The 20,475-nt window shown below is 43.6% G+C and overlaps 1 protein-coding gene across 1 annotated transcript in view; it reads left to right on the forward strand.

The window, feature by feature from the left end:
• OTOGL (otogelin like) overlaps nt 1-20,475 on the forward strand; it is a 1,080,166-nt gene that overhangs the window by 243,729 nt on the left and 815,962 nt on the right. Inside the window, exon 8 of the mRNA XM_069227564.1 lies at nt 17,324-17,430. Coding sequence (XP_069083665.1) covers nt 17,324-17,430 — 107 coding nt within the window. The remainder of the gene's footprint in view (nt 1-17,323; nt 17,431-20,475) is intronic.

A 20,475-nucleotide genomic window follows, 5' to 3' on the forward strand; every position in this document is an offset into this window, starting at 1 on the left:
GATAGTCGGTTAAGGTTTCAGGGGGCACCTCTAAGGTGCCCTCTGGGGTGTATTTTACAATAAAATGTACAGTGGCATCAGTGTGCATTTATTGTACTGAGAAGTTTGATACCAAACTTCCCAGTTTTCAGTGTAGCCATTATGGTGCTGTGGAGTTCGTGTTAATCAGACTCCCAGACCATATACTCTTATGGCTACCCTGCACTTACAATGTCTAAGGTTTAGCTTAGACACTGTAGGGGCACAGTGCTCATGCACTGGTGCCCTCACCTATGGTATAGTGCACCCTGCCTTAGGGCTGTAAGGCCTGCTAGAGACTGCATAGGCAGTGTGAGGTTGGCATGGCACCCTGAGGGGAGTGCCATGTCGACTTACTTGTTTTGTTCTCACCAGCACACACAAGCTGGCAAGCAGTGTGTCTGTGCTGAGTGAGGGGTCTCCAGGGTGGCATAAGACATGCTGCAGCCCTTAGAGACCTTCCCTGGCATCAGGGCCCTTGGTACCAGAGGTACCAGTTACAAGAGACTTACCTGGATGCCAGGGTGTGCCAATTGTGGATACAAAAGTACAGGTTAGGGAAAGAACACTGGCGCTGGGGCCTGGTTAGCAGGCCTCAGCACACTTTCAATTCAAAACATAGCATCAGCAAAGGCAAAAAGTCAGGGGGTAACCATGCCAAGGAGGCATTTCCTTACATTCCCCAAATCATATTATATATAGGAGGACAAATTTCACCAAAATCTCTATTATCAGCCTGTCGATTAACTAATGGTTGGATATATTGCAGTGCAGATACCCAGTAATAAAAAAGAAAATGAGGGGCCGCCCACCGCCCCCCCCTCTGGGTAGCACTAAATACTTATATGCCCGCCGTACTTTTTTAAAAGACCAAATAAAACTACTCGCTAAAATCTCCATATGCTTAAACCATTCTTTGTTAATTTCCAGCGGGATAGTACGGAAAAAATATAAGACCCTAGGTAAAAAAATAATTTTAATAAGATTGCATCTACCAATAATCATTAAATGCAAATTGTTCATATGATGCAGCTCTTTCCTGGTTTTAGCTAAGACAGGGGCAAGATTACTCTCCACTATCTGGTCCAAATTGGCCGACAATCTGACACCTAGATAAGTCACTTGATTGGCCCTCCTGTTGTCTTCAATAATGGCCCACTCATTGCCCAATATTTGGCATTTACTCCTATTTAATGCATAGCCTGAGATCTCGCCAAACTCCGCAGCTAGTTTCCCTATTTGTTCGATCGCCTTCCCTGGTTCAGGAGTAGTGACGGCTATGTCATCAGCATATGCCAACATTTTAAACCTGCCCTCCGCCATTACCATAGGCGAGATCAATGTACTTTGCAATAACTTCCTAATCAAGGGGTCTATATAGAGTGCAAACAATAAAGGGGAGCAGGGACAGCCCTGCCTAGTTCCTCTTGTAATATAGAAGGGTTCTGAAATTGCCCCGGCTAGTTGAATTCGAGCAAGGGGCTTCTGATATAAACCTTGTATAGCCTTGATAAAACCAGCCCCTATATTAACTTTACTGAGCACTGTCCATAAATATTTCCAGTTCACCCGATCAAAAGGCTTTTCGGCATCTAATAATATTAATGCCATAGGGGCCGCCATAACCTGAGATGCATCTAACATGGTGATAACACACCTGACATGATCGGCGGTCCCCCGCCCAGGAATAAACCCATGTTGCCAAGGGGAGACAAGCCCACCAATAACTCGACTAAGCCTAACCGCAAGGATTTTGTCATACCATTTAGCATCTGCGTTTATCAATGAGATAGGTCGGTAGGAGCCTGGTAAAAGTGGGTTCTTCTCTTTTTAAAAAAATATAATAATATTAGCCTCCAGCCATGAGCCCGGCGCCCGCTCCCCAGCCTGTACTGACGTAGAGAGTGCCATAATATCATCCTTCAATTCCTCAAAAAAAGTTTTAAAGAATTCTATTGGGATCATATCAGGGCCAGTAGCTTTCCCATTAGATATAGCAGTTAGAGCCGAGATAATCTCATCCAACTCAATGGGGGCAGTCAACTGACAGCCCTCATCTTGCGATAACTTTGGGCACAACATATCACTCAAATACTGAGCAATCCTTTCGTCTCTACCATCCGAGGCTTTCCTGCTGGTACAATACGGAATAATATTCTTTAAACACCTGTAGTACTGACGTATCTCCATACACAATCTGCCCCAACCTATCTTTAATTGCCAAGATGGCACTCCGAGCCGCCATTTGTCTAGTCTTATATGCAAGCACCTTGCCCACCCTCTCACTAAACTCATAACATTCCTGCGTGCAAATCTGGGCTTTAATAATGTCTTGGTCTAGATACAGCTGAATGATCTTGGCCTTCATGACCGCCATCTTATCCAAAGTGTCTTGTATTGGAGCATTATTCCTTGCAAGCCCCACTATCTGACTCTCCAGAGAAGCCAATTCAGTCTGGGCCGCAGATATAGCTAGGTGCCGTTGTTTCTCCCGCCTAAGGGCGTAACTCAGAGTTTCCCCGCGAATAGCAGCCTTTAAAGTATCCCATAACATCCCCAGTGGAACTGTACCCCTGTTAAAACCCAAAAACTTGGTTAACCATACTTTCATCTGTGACACATAAGCTGAGTCAAGCAACAAGCCCCAGTCAAAAGACCAGGGTTTCAAACGTCGCTACTTACGCAAGTCCGAAAATTGTACTACCAATGGATTATGGTCATATATGACCCTAGGGAATTTTTCCACCAAAAGTCCTTCGCATAACGATGGAGACAAAAAAAAATAGTCTAACCGGACAGACTTTGGGTGGGGATATGAAAAGAAAGTGTAACCAGGATCCATAGGCATACAATGCTGCCAGGCATCCACAAGACCATGAGACTGCACCAACATTTGTAAGGCGCGAAACACCTTCGGTTTTCGTCCCAAGTATGAACCCTGATTCTATAAGGGGATATTAGACTCAGTATGTATATTAAAGTCCCCACATATAATAAGCGGTAAGGCCCAGAGCACAAGTTCCGTATTTAACATATTAATACCAGCTGGATCATCAAAATTAGAGCTGTTAATGGAACACACAGTAAAATTCGACTGTCCCATAACACACTCTATTATAACCCATCGGCCCATGTTATCAACCCTCTTCTTGACCACCTTAAGAAGATCTCGCCGTGTAAGTACTGCAACCCCTCTAGTGTTAGTTTCTTGAGTGATGTACGCGACTAATTGGAAACCAGGAAAATCCAACAAATACTTTTGGGCCGGGGTAACATGCGTCTCTTGCAAACAAATTATATCTGCCCTTAATGTTTTGAGCTCATGAGTGGCAAGACGTCTTTTCTTGGAATCGTTTAGCCCACATATATTTAAGGTGGCCACCCGTAAAACATTACGGTCCCCCATTGAAAGCTCTAACAAATACACCCAAACTTACAACTTGTTTCATCATACACCTAATAATCTCCTGTGCCTTCAAATACATATTTCTGTGCATCTCCCATGCAAAACCTGCCCAACCCCAGCCCACCCCACCAAGCACCACCCCACCCACAAAAGGAAACCCTACCTCCCACCCACCCCCCACCCAACCAAATGAGGCTTCCAGACTGTAGTCTGTAAGATGGACAAGCAACCCCCCCCCCTTTGAAGGGCTCCTGCAGCGACTCATAAATTAAGCAAATTTACTAACAAAAGAAAAAAGTTGTTTCCCCTAAAGACTAAACCCCCATAAACCAATCATTTCAATAAGAGCATCCCTCCTCCTTTTCTTCTCTCCCCAGGCTACCTGCCTCTATCACCCGCCCCTTTTAATTTTTCCTTCTCTTTTTCTTTTTTTTTTTTTTTTAATAAGCCCTACTCCTTTTTTTTTTTATTTAGCCATATATAAACAGTTAAGTCAAAGACTGCAGGTACTCCTTGGCTTTGATCTCGGATGCGAACACCCGTATCGTCCCTTTATATATAGTCTTAAGTCGAGCCGGGGACAGTAGATAGGCTTCCGCTCCCTTCTCCTGGAAGGGGCTAATCAGTTGTCTCAAGCGCCATCGTCTCTCTACCGTAGCATGACAAAAGTCAGGGCGGGAGAAGAATGTACAGCCCTCACAACTAATCCTTGCATCAGGGCGGGCTTTCTCAAAAACTATTTGGCGCAACAAATAGTTGCCAAAATAAACTATAAAGGCCCTAGGCTGTTGTTGGGCTGTTAAACTTGCTCCTGCTAATTGTTGATTTCTCAGATGTAATGGAAACCGATGGGCTCTCTGTAGCTCTTTCTCCCATTCCCATCCAGTCTGCTCCGGGAATGCTGCTTTAAGCAATCTAATTATAAAGGCTCTTGAATCCTGCCCTTCTACACCTTCTTGTATCCCAATTAAGCGCAAGTTGTTACGACGTTGCCGGTTTTCAAAGTCCTCTACTTTCCACTGAATATCAGAGAGCTGAGTCTCATGCATAGCGGCTTGTTTTGTCACTGCACCCAGATCTGACTCCAGTACGTCCGCCCGGCACTCAATAGCAGCAATCCGCTCCCCAATTTCAGAGCATGTCTTCGCAACCTTACTGATTGCCACTTGTAGCTGCTTCGCGGCCACCCTGGCTTTCTTGCTGTCCCTCTGCGTTTGCTTATGCTGTGACGTGATGGTCTGATAAATAAGATGCAGAGAAGGGGGCGCAGTCTCTGCATTCAAAACATTAACCTCTGTCTGAGCTGGAGCCACTGAAAGATCACCCATACTATGCAGTAGTTGTTGTGTTTCTGTGTAGTCCCAGGACATAGTTCTCGTCCTAGACGCCTTCTTTTTTTTTCCCCTCTTCTCACTAGACTCACCAGCTTTGTCTAGTCTAGATACCTCAGTCTGTTTTGATTGGCATTTAACTGCGGTGCCCCTCAGCACAGAAATAGGGGTTAGAGGCGCTGTAGAGCTATCACATGTCTCTGAGTCTATGGAGGGGCTGGTGCTGTCCTCGTCCGAATCTTGAGATTGATCCGACAGGGAAAAAAAATTCTCCCCAACTTCACCCTGAACTAATGAGTCCTCTCTACCCTGCCGGTAATCACGGATCACCTCCAGAGTACAAGCCAGAGTTGGCGGGTCGGTGCTTGGCAATAAGTATGCTGCTGCTGCTACTTGCTCGAAATACCCTGCCCCTTCTTGCGCCAGCCCTACTTTGCTTTGAGACCCAGGGGCACATAACGGCAGGTCAATTTGCACTTCAAATGCTGCTGCAAGCCCATTACCCCCTACCAACATCGGTTTTCACCTGAAGCAACCCTCCACTATCTGAGGAAGCCAGACGTCCTGGACCAGTGCTGTTACCATCTCCAGTCAATTCCGCTGCATCTCGTATAGGCCCAGTATCGGAGTCCTTTATAGTAGTGCTGCTCCCTATAGGGGCTGAATTATGAAGAATTTTAAACATCTGGGGTATAGTCACCACTTCCTCCTTTTCTCCAATCTGTTTTGCGCCATTCTTCGCCCTGTGCGTCTGCCCCAGAGCCGCGGAGCTCCCTGGAACTGGCTGCCTGCCCTCAGGCACATTCTCACCACTGCCGGCGTTTCCAAAGCCGCTATTCCTGGAAATCCCCCCCCGAACGAGGGGCTGGGGGTCCAGAGGTCGTCGTTCCTGTGACCCTGGTTTTAGCCGGCTGCCGCGTGCAACTTTCGGGGCCATCCGCCGCTGTTTGCCGCGAGGGGCTAAGAAAATAACAAATGTCCAGACGAGGAAGCCACGGCCGTTATGGCCAGAATTGCCGAGGTCACCCAAGGAGCTCCTATTAAATCCGCCGATTCCGCGCGTAATACCGCTTAGCGGGTAATTACCGCGAATATAAGCGGGAGTGCCCCCGTCTGAAGCCGCCCGCATAATCCTCCCCGCGGGGAAACAAAAACGCTGCACAGGAGCCGGGGGGGAGGAGAGCTTCCGAACGCTAGCAACTCGCGGCCGCCATCTTGCCTCGGTTAACCTGTTCCAATGCTGTATGGGGAGCTGAACACGCGCACTTAATACATCCTGGACGCTCCCTGGAGTGTCCTTAGTACGTTTAATTAACTGTAATTTCCAATAGAGAGCTGGTAGCTATTTTGTGTTTGGTGTGTTTGGAACCTTAATAATTAACCCTATTTAATTATAAAATCTGTTTTGTATTAAAGTTGTAAAAATGGCGCTTTTAGGAAGTTGGCATTTTTCCATGGTTAGCCCTTTAGTGCCTACAGTACAGCCTAGATCACCTGACAGGGTGAAACTGACAGACTTTGTGAATTCCTCCTAGACAGTTACACAATAGGTGGATTAGATGTCTCTGGATAGGCCATCTGCTAGCAAGATGTGGGGGTGGGGCTGAGTACTACCCCACTTACAACTGAATAGCCTGTGTTCTGCCTACACACAAAGGGGCCTAACAACTCCACATTTTTACTGCAGCCAGCTTGGACCCAGAGCAGAGGAAACAGGAAATTCTATGCACTTCAAAACTACTGTCTAGAAACGTCTCCCACCATCCAGAACCAGGCCACCAGGGTATAAAAGTAGGACCTCAGACAACAACTCTTCAGTACACTTCTAGACTTGTGGATATCCTGCCAATAAGAAGGACTGCTGGACTGCTGCTCCAAGGGGCTGCTGATCTGAAGGACCGCTGCCCTATTGGATTGTTGCCCTGCTGCTCTTCAGCCTTCTGTCTGGGTACAAGGACTGGATTTCCAACTGTCACAGGACCTCCAGAGTGACTCACAAGGGCTAGCTTTCTGGCCTCCTGTTCAGAGCCACAGTGATTCCTCCTTCTTGAGCCCGCACCTGGACCCAGCCTAAGTTAGTCCCGACCCTCCAAATGGTGCCCCTTCAGTCCTGGACCCTTGGAAGCGGTGATAAAAGTGCCCAGATAGCAAAAATCCCAAAATAGGGCTTTGTGGCTAAAAACTGCACTAAGAGCCAGAATGAGGTCAGGGCCAACCTGCTCGGCTATCCGCCCATGGTATATTGCCAGTCGGATTGACATTGTGCAGCTTATCCTGCTACGCTCTTCTCCACAGCAGCAAATCCTTTTCAGCGGTCCATCTTCCGCTACAGATCTCTGCCTCATCCAGCAGGCGATTCTTGACTTCCATTTCAGAGACTAAGGGGGTCATTAAGAATTTGGTGGACTGAAAAGGCCATTTGCCAAACTCCAGTGGTCAGGTTACTGCCAGTGTGGTCCCTATTACAAGTGTCCTGCTGAGTCAGCAGGTGGGAACAGAGTTTCCACCCACTGGTCCAGCGGGAAATGGCCCACATCATTTACGGTGGCGGCAGTGTTGCAGTGTGTAGGGTACACCAGCAAAGCAGAGAGTGAAATGTGCGACAGGGCTGGCCATGGAGGCCCGTGCACCCCATCTCCGCCAGCCTTTTCAAATAATTTGAATTAGTTGGAAACATTTGGTAATCTGGCCCCACTTCTAGTATCAAATCAGTTGCTATTTAGAACTACATTTTGAAATTAAATTGTTATCATGTGTACATTTCTAAAAAACAAAACTTTTCAGGCTTGGTATAAATGACAGTATTAGCTATATTACCATATCTTTTGCAACTAATAAACAATAATAAATAATACATAATGGTTTATCGTGCGCCTTTTCAGCAATTGCTTGCCTCAAGTTTCATTCAGAATTTGGATGAGCCCACTTACAGTATCCAGACAGTGTGCCTTAGCTAAGACGGATCGGCTTTGTTGGAAGTATCATTGTAATTGTGTGCCATCTCACAGGAAAGACACACAAGTGATGGAGCATCAGACATTGTCATGACATTTTACCTTTTTACATGTGAGTGCACATCGGAAAGGAGAGGGCAAGAGACAGACAAAAGTTAGTCTGCTCATCACACATTACTGTCCAGGGAGCTGTTGTGAGTGGCACAAGTGGTGAGACTGAAGACAGCAACAACACCGGAGTAGTTTTCTTCAAGTTTTATAATGGAACCCTTTTGGCTCTGAATTGACTCTGTAGCAGTGTGACATATTTGCTAGAATGCAATGTATTGAAAGATTGGTTTAGAATGTAGGAGTTGACAAGTATATGCAGAGGAATAAAGACGTGTGATCTACACACTATGCCTTGTGTGGCAGAGTTATTGGCGGGTACCAAGGGAGAGGAGGGTGCTACAAGTGGCATTGAGATAGAGGATAAGAGACCCGAAGAAAGACAGAGCTTTCCCAGAGAGTTTGCCTTGGTCTAAGCAAACTGCTTGTGTGTACCAACCGTGCCTTAATAGAAGTGCTGGTTGGTGTATGTGGAATCAAAGAGCAACTTCAGCCTGTGTGAAGCGTTTGAACATAATGAAAGTGTCACTGAGTAGTTTACACATTGTTGGTCAAGAAACTATAACCAAGACCATACTAAAAGCTACTGTGCAGCCACGCAAAGTAAAGTTATACACTGTATGGAGTGTCAATGATGAAGGTGAATACAACCAGGTCAAGGACAATCAAAATTTACAATAGAAGATGGTGAATAAAAGCACTGGCTGACAGAACATGTAAAAAAGAAGCATTACACTTACTAGAGTCTTGATAAGAGGAGTGTTACGACCTCAGCACTGGGCAAGGAGACCCAAGAAAAAGCACTGGGGTTGTGCTTACTGAGCTGTCCAATTCCTGAAGTGGCACACCACCAAAGCTGCCAGGTGGTTGCTCGGAACAACTCTAGAAGTCTCCACGAGTGACGAGGCTCCAATGGAGACCAAGAAGAAGGTCAAACCTCTAGACTGTCCTGCATGACCCAGAGGCTGATCCATCATCGGCCTCTGTGATGATACAGATTCTCAGGGACAGAAGACAGCATCTGAAAGAGCTCCACTCTCAATGCCAGCCACTCCAGTGAACAGTTACAGTGCTACCGCCTTTCTGAAACCACAGCCACCTTTCGATACCACCAAATACCAACATATTTGTGATAGATGGGTGGCTTGGACAGAGGCTTTTGAAGATTTTATTGAGGTACTTGAAGAGACTGATAACAGAAACAATATCAAGTATCTCAAAAATCTTGCTAGTGATGGTGTGAAAGAAGTCATAAGAAAATTGCTGAGAACTGATGAAGAAGTCACGTAGAATCAGAATAAAAATGCTTTAAATCTCAAATTCAATCCAGTACCAAACGTTGATTACAAATGATACATTTTCAGACAAGAATGATGCACTTATCAAACTCTGTAACTTCAATTAATATAATGATGAAATAGCTATGGAAGTTAGAGTGATTGATGGATGCTTGTCAGATTCATTCTGATGACGAATATTGAGAGAAACTCTTAGTTTAGGTAAGGGGGTTTACGGGCTACCAGAGTTGAGAAACGGGCTGAGAGACAAGCTGCTGACCTGGTGGCCAGAGGTGCCCAGAGCGAGTCAGTCATGAGTGTGAAAAGAAATCTGAAGCAAAAGCCTGAGGGACACAAAGTGATGTCTACACATAAAAAGAAGTTGTGTTTCAGATGTGGATTTTTATTTACACACAAAGGGAAGTGTCCTGCCATTGGACACATATCTGAAGGCTGTGGGAAACTTTTGTCACAGTGTGTAAAGTGGAGAAAAACGTAAGTACGTCATGGTGCAAAGACAAAATGTTCCAGAAGCAACAATTGACACATGCCCACAAGGCCAAGGGGCAACATCTTTTGATACAAAACAAAATCAATTGTCACCAAAATCATCGCCAAACAGTTCATCCATCTCAATAACAAGTGAAAGTAAAGAAAGTGTTTATGTCATGTTGATGTTTACCTCAAAGAACCATGCACATGTTGGACTGGTCACATGTGAAGTAAAATGTCAGTCAAAGAAAAGTTAACATGCCCAAGCAGCAAAATCATATAAACCCTGTACAAAGATTACATAAAAAATAATTGGTTGTTTAATACCTTTCATTATCGACAGTGGTGCATGGATAAAGCTAATGCCTGAAGAGAAATACAATTAAGTATCTCCAATACCCCGTCTTATGCCATCGAAGACCAAAGTGTATACTTGGGCTGCATCAATGCCCATAAGGAGCCAGGGTTCATTTGTAGCAACAGTTAAATATAAGAAAGTGAAAGTACAAGCACCGATCCATGTACTTCAGGGTACAGCATCAAGTGCCTGATAACTCAGTTTCAATACAACTGGTGATATGGGAATGATTTCTGAGAATTACAACATGAATGCTCACCATAAAATAGTAAGTCAATTCCCTTTGTTGTTTCATGGTTTAGGAAAGGTTGAGACTATGAAAGTAGAGCTGCATTGGGGATGTCCTTCCTGTTGCACAAAGACATAGCCAAATTGCTTTTCATTTACAAGAAGCTGTTGAAAAAGAACTGGAATCACTACTTAAGCATGCTGTCAATGAGCATTCCACTGGTTTAACACCATGAGTTTCTCCCATAGTAGTGGTGCCCAAAAAGGAAAATGAAGGAGCTATATGCATCTACTTTGACAAGCATCAGGCAAACAAGGAAATTGAACAAAAACAACATCCAGGTCCACACATTGCTGACATGATAATGCAGTTGATTGGTGGAAAGGTCTTTTCACGCCTTGACGTAAAAAAGGTTATCATCAGTTGGAACTTGAAGAAAGTTGCAGGTACATCACAACTTTTTCTACACATGTTGGTTTGCTTAGATACAAGGGACGTAGTTTTGGTGTGTCATCAGCTGCACAACTTTTTCAAGAGGTCATTTGACATGTCATACAGGCTATTGTGAATGCTTACAGTTACAGCAATGACATTGGTTTTTAGAGCTAAACAAAAGGCGCATTATAGAGCTTTCACACAAGTATGTTGTTTACTCAGTGATGCAGGGTTGCCTTTGAATGCAGACAGGTGTGAGTTCAACAAGACAAAACTAAAGTTCTTTGGCCATATGTTGTCTGATGGGGGTATAATACCTGGTCCTGAAAAAGTACAAGCTCTGTCAAATGCTGATCCAGAACAAGATATTTCAATGGGACATTATTTTCTTTGCATAGCCAGTTACTGTTCAAGGTACATGGAAGACTTTGCCACTTTCACTGCTCCATTACGAGAGTTGACAAAGAAAAATGTTTCCTTTCAATAGTCACAAGAATGTGAGAACATTTTCAAGAGAATCAAACATGCCATTGAAAATGCTACTGAAATGGCATCCTTCAATCCAAAGCTTCATCCAGAGCTTGCAGTTGACGCTAGCCCTGTTAGGCTAGGCTCTATTGTTGCACAGCATAGTGGACGCCCAAATGCTCAATGGCATATTGTGGCCTATGCTAGTAGAAGTTTGTCCCAAACAGAGCATGCTTAACCACAACCTGAGAAACTAAATCTAGCTGTGGTATGGGCTTATGAACATTTCCATGTATTCTTGTATGGAAAGCCTTTTACACAGCTATACTGGCCAACCTGGGCATTCCAAAATCTAAGATGCCTCCTCGCATTGAATGAGAGGAACTCTGATTGCAAAAATACAATTATATAATTGTGCATCATCCAGAAAAGGACCAAAATCCTGCTGACTACTTTTCTAGAGTGCCTATACAAGGTCAGAAAACTCCATCCAAGACCGCTGAAGCCTATATTAATTTTAATGTCTAGTACACCAGCTACTATCTTGTTAGCCAAGATTATAGCTGCCACGAGCCATGATAGTGATCTGCTGCAGTTAAAATACATAATTACCCATGAGACATGGAACCAACACAATCAACCTCTCACCAATGATGGTGAATATCAAAACACCAAAAATTTTAAGGATGAGTTGTTAACTCAGGAAGGAGTTATACTGTGAGGGTCGAGAATCCTGATTCCTGAGAGTCTGCTACAGAAGGCAATTGAAGTGGCTCATGGACAACATTGTGGTATTATTGCCACAAAGAGGGTTCTCAGAGACTGAGTTTAGTTGTCATACTTAGATGAAAGAGTTGAAAAGAAACTCAATGCCTGTCATATATGCAACAGTCTTTTTACCAGTGGTAATCAACATACTCTGGACATGTTAGAACTCCCTAAACATGCATGGGAGAGAATAGCCATCAACTTATTTGGTCCACTTGATAATGGATATCATCTAATGGTGAATTTAGATGAATACTCATGTTTCCCATTGGTTAAAGATTGCTCACCTATGACTCACAAACAAGTCATTCAAAAGCTTGACAGTATATTTGTGACATGGGGCATTGCAGGGACTGTGAAGTCTGACAATAGCCCACACTTTAACAGTAAAGAATTTAAAGAATTAGTGGAGAATCTGAACATAAAGCATCAAAAGAGTACACCTGTGTGGCAGCAGGCCAATAGACTTGCCATTTTATGAGTATGTTAAAGAAAGCAGTGCAGCGTGGAACTCTTGAGAAGCTCAGTCTGAAAACTGTAATAAATTCCACTCTATGAGCTTATCGTTCAATACTTTGATGTTTAGGAGAGCAATAACAACCAAGTTACCTCAATGGACCTACACGCAAGACCAAATTGAGGACACGATTAGCACAAGGGACTTGGTTAACAAGCAGAAAATGAAAGCTTATGCTGACAAGACGGCACATGCAAAGGACATCTCATTTAGAAAAGGAGATTTGGTGGTAGCCCGACAGATGCGCAAAATAAATTCTGACGCTCCCTATGATGCATAAACTTTCCAAGTGGTGTCTACCAAGGGACACATGTTTATTGCCCAGCATCCTGGAAAGCTTGTTACCAGAGACTCTTCTCACTTTAGAGCTGTAATTCATCGGTCTTCAACTTAGACTGCACCTGAAAACTCAGTGGCTGCTGCTGCCTCTTTTCCACCTTTAGAGATTTCTGACACAGAAGATGACAGCTTCCAGTATCCAGACTTCCCACATTGGCAGCATAAGGGCCCAACAAATTGTAAATTATGTTGTTCTGGAAAAGAGGACCTTATACACCTAGTATGCATTTGTCCCATGTGAAAGCAAGCTAGGGTCGCTTTATTGAAAAAAAAAATCTTGGAAAGAGGGTTACGTTTGTGTAGCTCGGCAATGATTTGCAGTCTTAACCCTGAAGACGCTAGATTGAATTGCAAACTAATAAAATTCTTCCAGCACCACACAAGTGCAGTGACCACGAGATTGAACTTGTACCAGTTAGCACCCACAGTAGTGCGGACTTAGGTGTCTTGTGACCCCAGGGAGTTGCTTAAATCATGGAAACTGAGGCTGGAAATGTGGAGCAATAGTGGTTATAAGCATTTCAAGCTCATTTATTTTATAGTTGGGCAGCTACTCTTGTTTTACTTCTGTGGTTATGCCGCTGCATTGATATTACAACAGGACGATGGGAGGCAATTATGCTGACTATGCTGTAGGTCCATGGTCGCCTTAATCAGATAAGTACAGGTGTAAGTACTTTTTGCTTTGGCACTTTACAGCAGGATAAATATTAAATTTGCACAAAGCCATGCCGGGCTAGCTGTCAGAATAGTAAGCAAATAAAATGATGGTAGCTATAACTAATTAACTGCACAGTCTAGAACAAACACCCGATTTTAGCATGCCATATTTTGGGCCAGATGTAGGTAGAAAAGGGTTTGCGACTTGCAAATTGCATAGTTTGCGCCATGCAAAACGGTTCCTACATCTGGCCCTTTATTATTTATTTGGTGTAGTACAATTGTGAGAGTTTACAAGTGGTTAACTACTTAACATCTTGTCCTTTTAAATGTTTAGAATTAGAAGTGGTCAGAAACTCCTATCTCGTATTTAGCCTTGTAATTATAATCTCAATAACAATCTCTTTTAAATGATTTTTTACTCTTTTTACAATGTGTATAATGTTATAGTTTTTATTAACTAAACAATAAAGATATTTACTTACTTACGTTAACCTCTTGTCACTTGCTGGCAGTCCTACAGGCTTGAGCTTGTCAAAATCAAGCTGCCTGGGGAAGCCAGTCTATGCCACTCACCCTTCAGAGTGGTCTCCCCTGACTTTTTTTGCCTCTGCTTCCCATGTTTTGACTATGTGCTGGACTCTGTTTTTGCTGTTTTGGTACTCAGGGCACTTTACCACTGTTGACCAGTGCTAAAGTGCAAGTGCTCCTGTGTAAATTACATGTGTAATTGGCTTATCCCAGATTGACATATTTGATTTACTATTAAGTCCCTAGCCAAGTGCATTAGTGGGCCTCCAGCACCTGTTGTGCCACCCACCTGAGTAGCCCTGTAAACATGGCTCAGAGCTGCCCCTGCAGTGTCTGTGTGTGCAGTTTTAAGCTGCCAATTCGACCTAGCAAGTATACCCACTTGCAGGCCTAAACCTTCCCTTTTTCTACATGTAAAGCACCCCCAAGGTAGGCCCTGGGTAGACCCATGGGCAGGGTGCGGTTTCTGTTAAAGGTGGGACGTGTACTGGTGTGTTTTACATGTCCTAACAGTGAAATACTGCTAAACCCAGGTTTCACTGTTGCAAGGCCTATCTCCCTCATAGGTTAACATGGGGGGGCTGCCCTTAAATGATATTTAAGCGCAGATTTCCTTTGGGGGCAGATAGAAATACGGAGATTGGTGTTTCTGAGCTCACAAATTAAAAATACATCTTTTAGTAAAGTTGTTTTTTAAATTATCAGTTTGCAAATGCCACTTTCAGAAAGTGGTCATTTTCTTGCTTAAACCATTCAGTTACTCTGCCTGTTTGTGGATTCCCTGTCTGGGTCAGACTGACAGTTGGGCTAGTGTGAATTCCCTCTAGACAGTGAGAAAAGGGAGCTGGGGAGTAGCCTGCATATCCTGATGGGCCATCTGAGCTAGAGTGGAGGGAGGAGTGGGCACTTACACTTGAATGGGCTGTGCCTGCCCTCACACAATGCAGTTTCCAACCCCCTGGTGTGAGTCTGAAGACTGACCTGGGCAAGGCAGGATCTTGTGAACAACAGAGACTTCCTTTGAAGTTTGCCATCTTCAAAGGCAGAAAGGGGTATAAGTATTGGACCCAAAACCCTTGAAAATCAGATTTCTCCAAGGATTCAAGAGGAACCTCTGCCAAGGAGAAGAGCTGAAGAGCTGATGAGAAGTGATGCCCCTGCCTGTGACTGTGCTTTGTTGGACTGGCCTGCAGTTGCTGCTTCTGCCTGTGAAAGGGGACAAAGACTGGACTTTGTTGTGCATTCCTGCTTGAGAAGAACCTCCAAGGGCTTGAACTGAGCTTGCCTCCTGTTTTTGAAGTCTCAGGGCCATCAAAGACTTCCTCTGCCAGCACCTGGACTCTCTGGTAAGACTCCTGCCCTGCCAAGTGGTGCCCCATGCAGTCCCTGGGCCCTTGAAAGGTGAAGCTGGTGGAAAAGGACTGAAATCCACGCAAAGACCTGTTGTGCAGGGAAATTTTCAATGCAGCATCTGCAACGCGGCTGATAAACAACGCGCCACCGGCCTTGCTGCTGAAATTGCCTCTCCGCCTGCATCGCGGCTGAAAGATCAACGCATCGCAGCAGGAGAAATTTTGTGCAACACCAGCTAGTGGCTGCTGATAATGACGCAAACCTCACACAGTGACGGTTCCTAACACCGTGCAACCGGATTTTGACGCAACATTGTTGGGCGTGAAAAATAAATGCAAGGCCTCCCCGGACCCGAGGTGCCCATCCAGAAAGCAACACATCGCTCTCTTGCGAAGGAGAAAAAGGACGCATCGCCAACCTGACCGGAGAAGGAAACGATGCATGGCTTTGCTTAAGAGTAAGGAATCAACACATCGCTGACTTTACCGACGCACGCTCCCCCGTGCGGCTTTATTTTTGACACAAACCAGGTACTTTTGTGTAACAACAGCATTCTCACTGTTTTTTAAGGATTTAGGGCCAGATGTAGCAAATGTTTTTACCCATTCTGTGTCTATGGGAAAATGTGTTCGTACATATGGCCCTAAGACTCTTACTCTTTTTAAAATTCATATCTTGACTTGTGTATGTTGGATTTTTGTTGTTTTGGTCTTATTTGATTTATATAAATATTACCTATGTTTCTAAACTGGTGTGGTGTCCATTTTGTAGTGTTTTCACTGAGTTACTGTGTGTGTTGGAACAAATACTTTGCACATTGCTTCTGGGGTTAAGCCTTTCTGCTTGTGCCAAACTACCAAACGGGTGAGTGGGGGTTTACTCAGGTGTGTTTCTCCTTCACCCTGACTAGGGTGAGGGTCCCTGCTTGGACAGAGTGCAAACTGACTACCAGCCAGAGACCCCATTTCTAACAGTTTCATATCCCGTACTCACTGAGCTCAACTTGGTCGCCCATGCAGCACAATCATATTTTATTTGATTATTACATATCTCGGAGGTTGAAGCTTTGACGAGAGAAAATTGTATGGATATGTCCAATAGGTTCATCTTTGCTCAAAGGATCCATTTCTTCACTAATGGCCTTTTCATTGGTTTTCTAGATTATTTTCTTATTTATCGATTGTGAATTAGATAGCTTCCTGAGAGCTAAGACTATAATGCTGGGTATTGTGTTTTGAGCAATACATTTCACAAAAAAAGGATGATTATACTGCATATCGAACTACAACAGAATAGCAAGATAACAAGAACAACAAACTAACACAATGAATCAGGGAAATCAAGAGTGAAACTGTTCCAGCAGACCATAAAACAAGTCCACAAACAACCAAAAAACCGCCCCAAACTGAACTGTCCGACCAGCCCGCCGGGCACTGCCTGACCCTGCTTTTATTTACATAATTGTGCCTATTCTTGGCATAGTCATCTTTATTCTTGATACACCGTGGTCATCAGAGCATGTTCCTACCCACCAGGAGCCCACCACCAGCACAATGTGTCCATAGAATAATGACGTTAATTTATCTATGAAATACTGTTAACACCCATGGAATGAGGATATTCACACTTCAGTAATGGTTACACTGGGACTTGCACATTGGTGGTAATTCTTTTATATTGTGATATATTGTTATGTATAGTGCTCTTAGTTCCTTTCATTTTAATATCATTACCACTTATGCTGAAGGTGTGGCCTATTTAACCGACATAACCTGTCTTCACTTGTCAACTAATTTACTTAGTTATATCTCAGTTCATGCGCTCGATCATCTAGCTATTCATGCACATGCAGCCACCTTCCAGACACGTAGATTAGCTAATCAATGAAGAAACACTTTACTTTAGAATATACCCAGATGTTTTGGCTTTGCCGGTGATTGCTAAAGTTGGTTTTGTTTTCAGTTTATCGTTCATACGTCTGCACTTCTATTTATCATTCTCTGAAGTAAAAAAACGTTCATATTCTGCACTGGCATGTGGCTGTATGTTCACACACATTGACTCAAAATTATTTTTCAGGATGCTTTTCTCAAGTGCCAAGTGCTGTTGCAATTCCCGTTCCTCAGCTGCCACGAAAGCATAGACCCCTACTCGTATATCGCAAGTTGTATAAATGACTTATGCAAGTAAGTAAATCTGTAAAACATTCATACCATTTAAATAATTTTGCCATATGATTTTTTATGTATGCATGTGTGTACGTATATAACATGCACCTTATTACAATACTATGACATGCTCTACACTAGAGTGGTATTTAGGGCGTCAGGGTAATGAAGGGGTTTGATGTAAGAAGGACATTTCAGTGTGTTTCAGGGTGGGATGTGAAAGCACAAGAGCGAGCAGTGGTTCACCAAGGGTGCTATTCGAGTTAGTGCATGCAAAAAAAAAAAATCGTCACTGTTTAGTTAGTGAAATCCAGCCACAATGGTGTTCAGGGATCCAATGGGCCCCAGGGACAGAAACAAAGGATCTGAAGGCGACAGTGACGGCACGAAGTGGTACCTGCAGCTTGGAGGCTCCTATACGTACCTTAACTATAGGGTCTTGTCCGTTGGGAATGTATTCAAACACGGCCTGAAAGCGCAAGGGGATAGCTCACCGTTTAAACATGGCGGAGCCTTTTGTGTTTGTGGTATGTAATTAATTTAGGCTTATTGTGCCCATAAAGGAGCTCTTTCTGTCCTACGGCTTGCCGTCAGTTAGAGAAGAACCCCGAGGCACTCTGGTTTGCATGCCAAATAATTCTCCCTATTAAGCTTATCTAATTGCCCAAGTTGAGGAGAACTGGGCAGACCCAATTGCTAATAAACAGAGCACCCTTAGCGAAAATGAGGCCTGTAATTGGTTGTTGAAAAGGCCAGGACTCAGAACAATGAGAAATATTCCTAAAATGATCAACATTTAATGATATTTCTACTCGATAGTGACTTTCCTTTTTTATCCAAGACTAAATAATGATGATTTCTAAATAAACTAAGCGCTTAATGAGGGCACTACTTTTGCTGCAATTAAAGGCTCAGGTATCACACAATGTTGTAAACTGCAAAGTATCATGCATTCCAATGCTGGCTGTGTAAAACCGATTGCATTTCATTTGCGGGATACTTCCTTTGTCTTTTATCAGATGAGGACAGAAATAGGAAAAGACAGAAAACGTAAGTTGGAACGATACATTAAAAAAGTACATATCCGTTCTCTTTAAAGCATGAAAATGGATTATATGGATTGATCCCAGTGCTGTTTTGAGAGCATTCCGGGGGCGCTTATTTTTTGAATCTATGTCTTTCATTAGATATTATAAGAGCACCTGCACTTCTACAAATCTGTGGCGGTATTTCACAGTGGAATGCTTGACGAATTGTCAGTTATGTGCAGGGGACATGCGCATCCGTGCGGGGTCCAGACTTGTGCCACATTATTTGAAGGGTGCCACTGATTAAAGTACAGTCAAACAGAGTTTGTATCTACATTACCAAAACCAGGTGCACCCATTCTAAAGTGACAGTGCCACCTCTGCTCTGTGATGACGTACCTGAGGGCCCTCCATTTATTGCAATGTGGTTAGAGGCCCCTCATAAAATAGGGTATTGACCCTCAGTGATTTAATCTGTATGGGAAACTGATGACTCCACTGTTCCTAAAACTCCCCAGGTTGTCCAGGGTCTGGACACATTGTGCTCAGCACGTTTTTTTAATGTGAAAGCCCATGGGCGCAATCATAGCTTATGTCACAGTCATGGCAACACGATCTTACATACGTATCAAGGCAATTTAAAGCGGGTTGGTGTGTAATAAAACGGGCTGGATGGTGGTTGTGCAATATTGAACTTTGGCTTTGACAAAAAAATGGTACATTTTGGCTCAACGCTCATGTGCACCTAAACTCCTGTCCATGAAACATAGCTATTAAAAGCTAACTTTTTCAGAAGTTCTTAAAATTGTGTAAAATTTAGAAGTAGTAGCCAAAGTACAGCGTCTGCGATTCCTCATAGGCTACAAGCTGAAAAGCAGTGGAGCTATCAGGCTGAGGGTGCTGAAGGTATGGAAAGTGGACCTCGAGAATTCATGTTTACATGGTACCTGAGCCAGAACAGGTCCCACAGAAATTATGCGTTTAATGTTGGGCACTAAATGCAAACACAAGACAGTGAAACAGAAAAAGTCCAAAAAATGGCCAAGATATTCCTTGAAAGATCAAAGGTATTACATTACAAGAAGCTCTTGCAGGTCGGGGTAATTGCCTCATAGCACGATACGGAGTATGTATTGGTTCAGTCCCCATTTTCATATAAGGGTCTCCTCAAGACTTATGAAGAATCTATTCAGCCATATAACATAAATAACACATGGCTAGCGAATACGTCTGGAAAAAAGAGGTGTAATCACTGGCACAAGAAAAAGATATTACTAGTTTTCTGAGAGCGTTAATGGTTCCTATATAGCACAGACTTCCCTCCTAACTGTTACTTGTAGTCTTGGGCAATATTGTTAAGCCCAGAGTGGATAAACACTGGATACATGTACCATGCTTTCCACTTCGCAGAATTGGCTTTGATTGTATTGTAGTGCCAAAACTGCCACTTATGCAGCATTCTGTCAGTTTCTGCAAAAAAAATGGAAGTCGAATAAGCATGACGGGGGACTGATGAGGGTGATGCCACTAATTCTGTGACAATAAGGCATGGCTTAATGAGGTTCATGCCTAAAAATGGGGGAAGGGATGAAAAGAAAGCAGACAGGAGAGCAGTTGTGAAGCAAATCAAACAATGTGGGTGGAAGGATGGGTTTGGCATAGGACTTGAGCATGGAGAAATGATGGGGTATTGGCATGGACCCCATGAAAAGTAAAAGAAAGCTGTGCAAGTGGAGAGTGAAACTGAGAACATGGGTGTTCCGCTGTGTGACGGAGCATGAGTGGCCAATGCAGCCTGCATTGGATCTGCAACCTTTTTTCCACTGGACGCCTAGATCAACATTTTGGTAGGGCACAACATTGTTAGTACAGATGATTTCAAGAAATATTAAGTTAAGAAATGCTAAAAAGAGATTGTTTTGATGTTTTCACAACAAAATAATGTTTGAGTTCCTCTTCGGACAACACTTTTCAAAAGATGTGATGGACGGTTTTACCCAATCACTTTCCTGTTGATAAGCGCTAGACATTTGAA

Source organism: Pleurodeles waltl, chromosome 4_1 (genome assembly GCF_031143425.1).
Source record: "Pleurodeles waltl isolate 20211129_DDA chromosome 4_1, aPleWal1.hap1.20221129, whole genome shotgun sequence".
In the NCBI taxonomy this organism is placed as follows: domain Eukaryota; kingdom Metazoa; phylum Chordata; class Amphibia; order Caudata; family Salamandridae; genus Pleurodeles; species Pleurodeles waltl.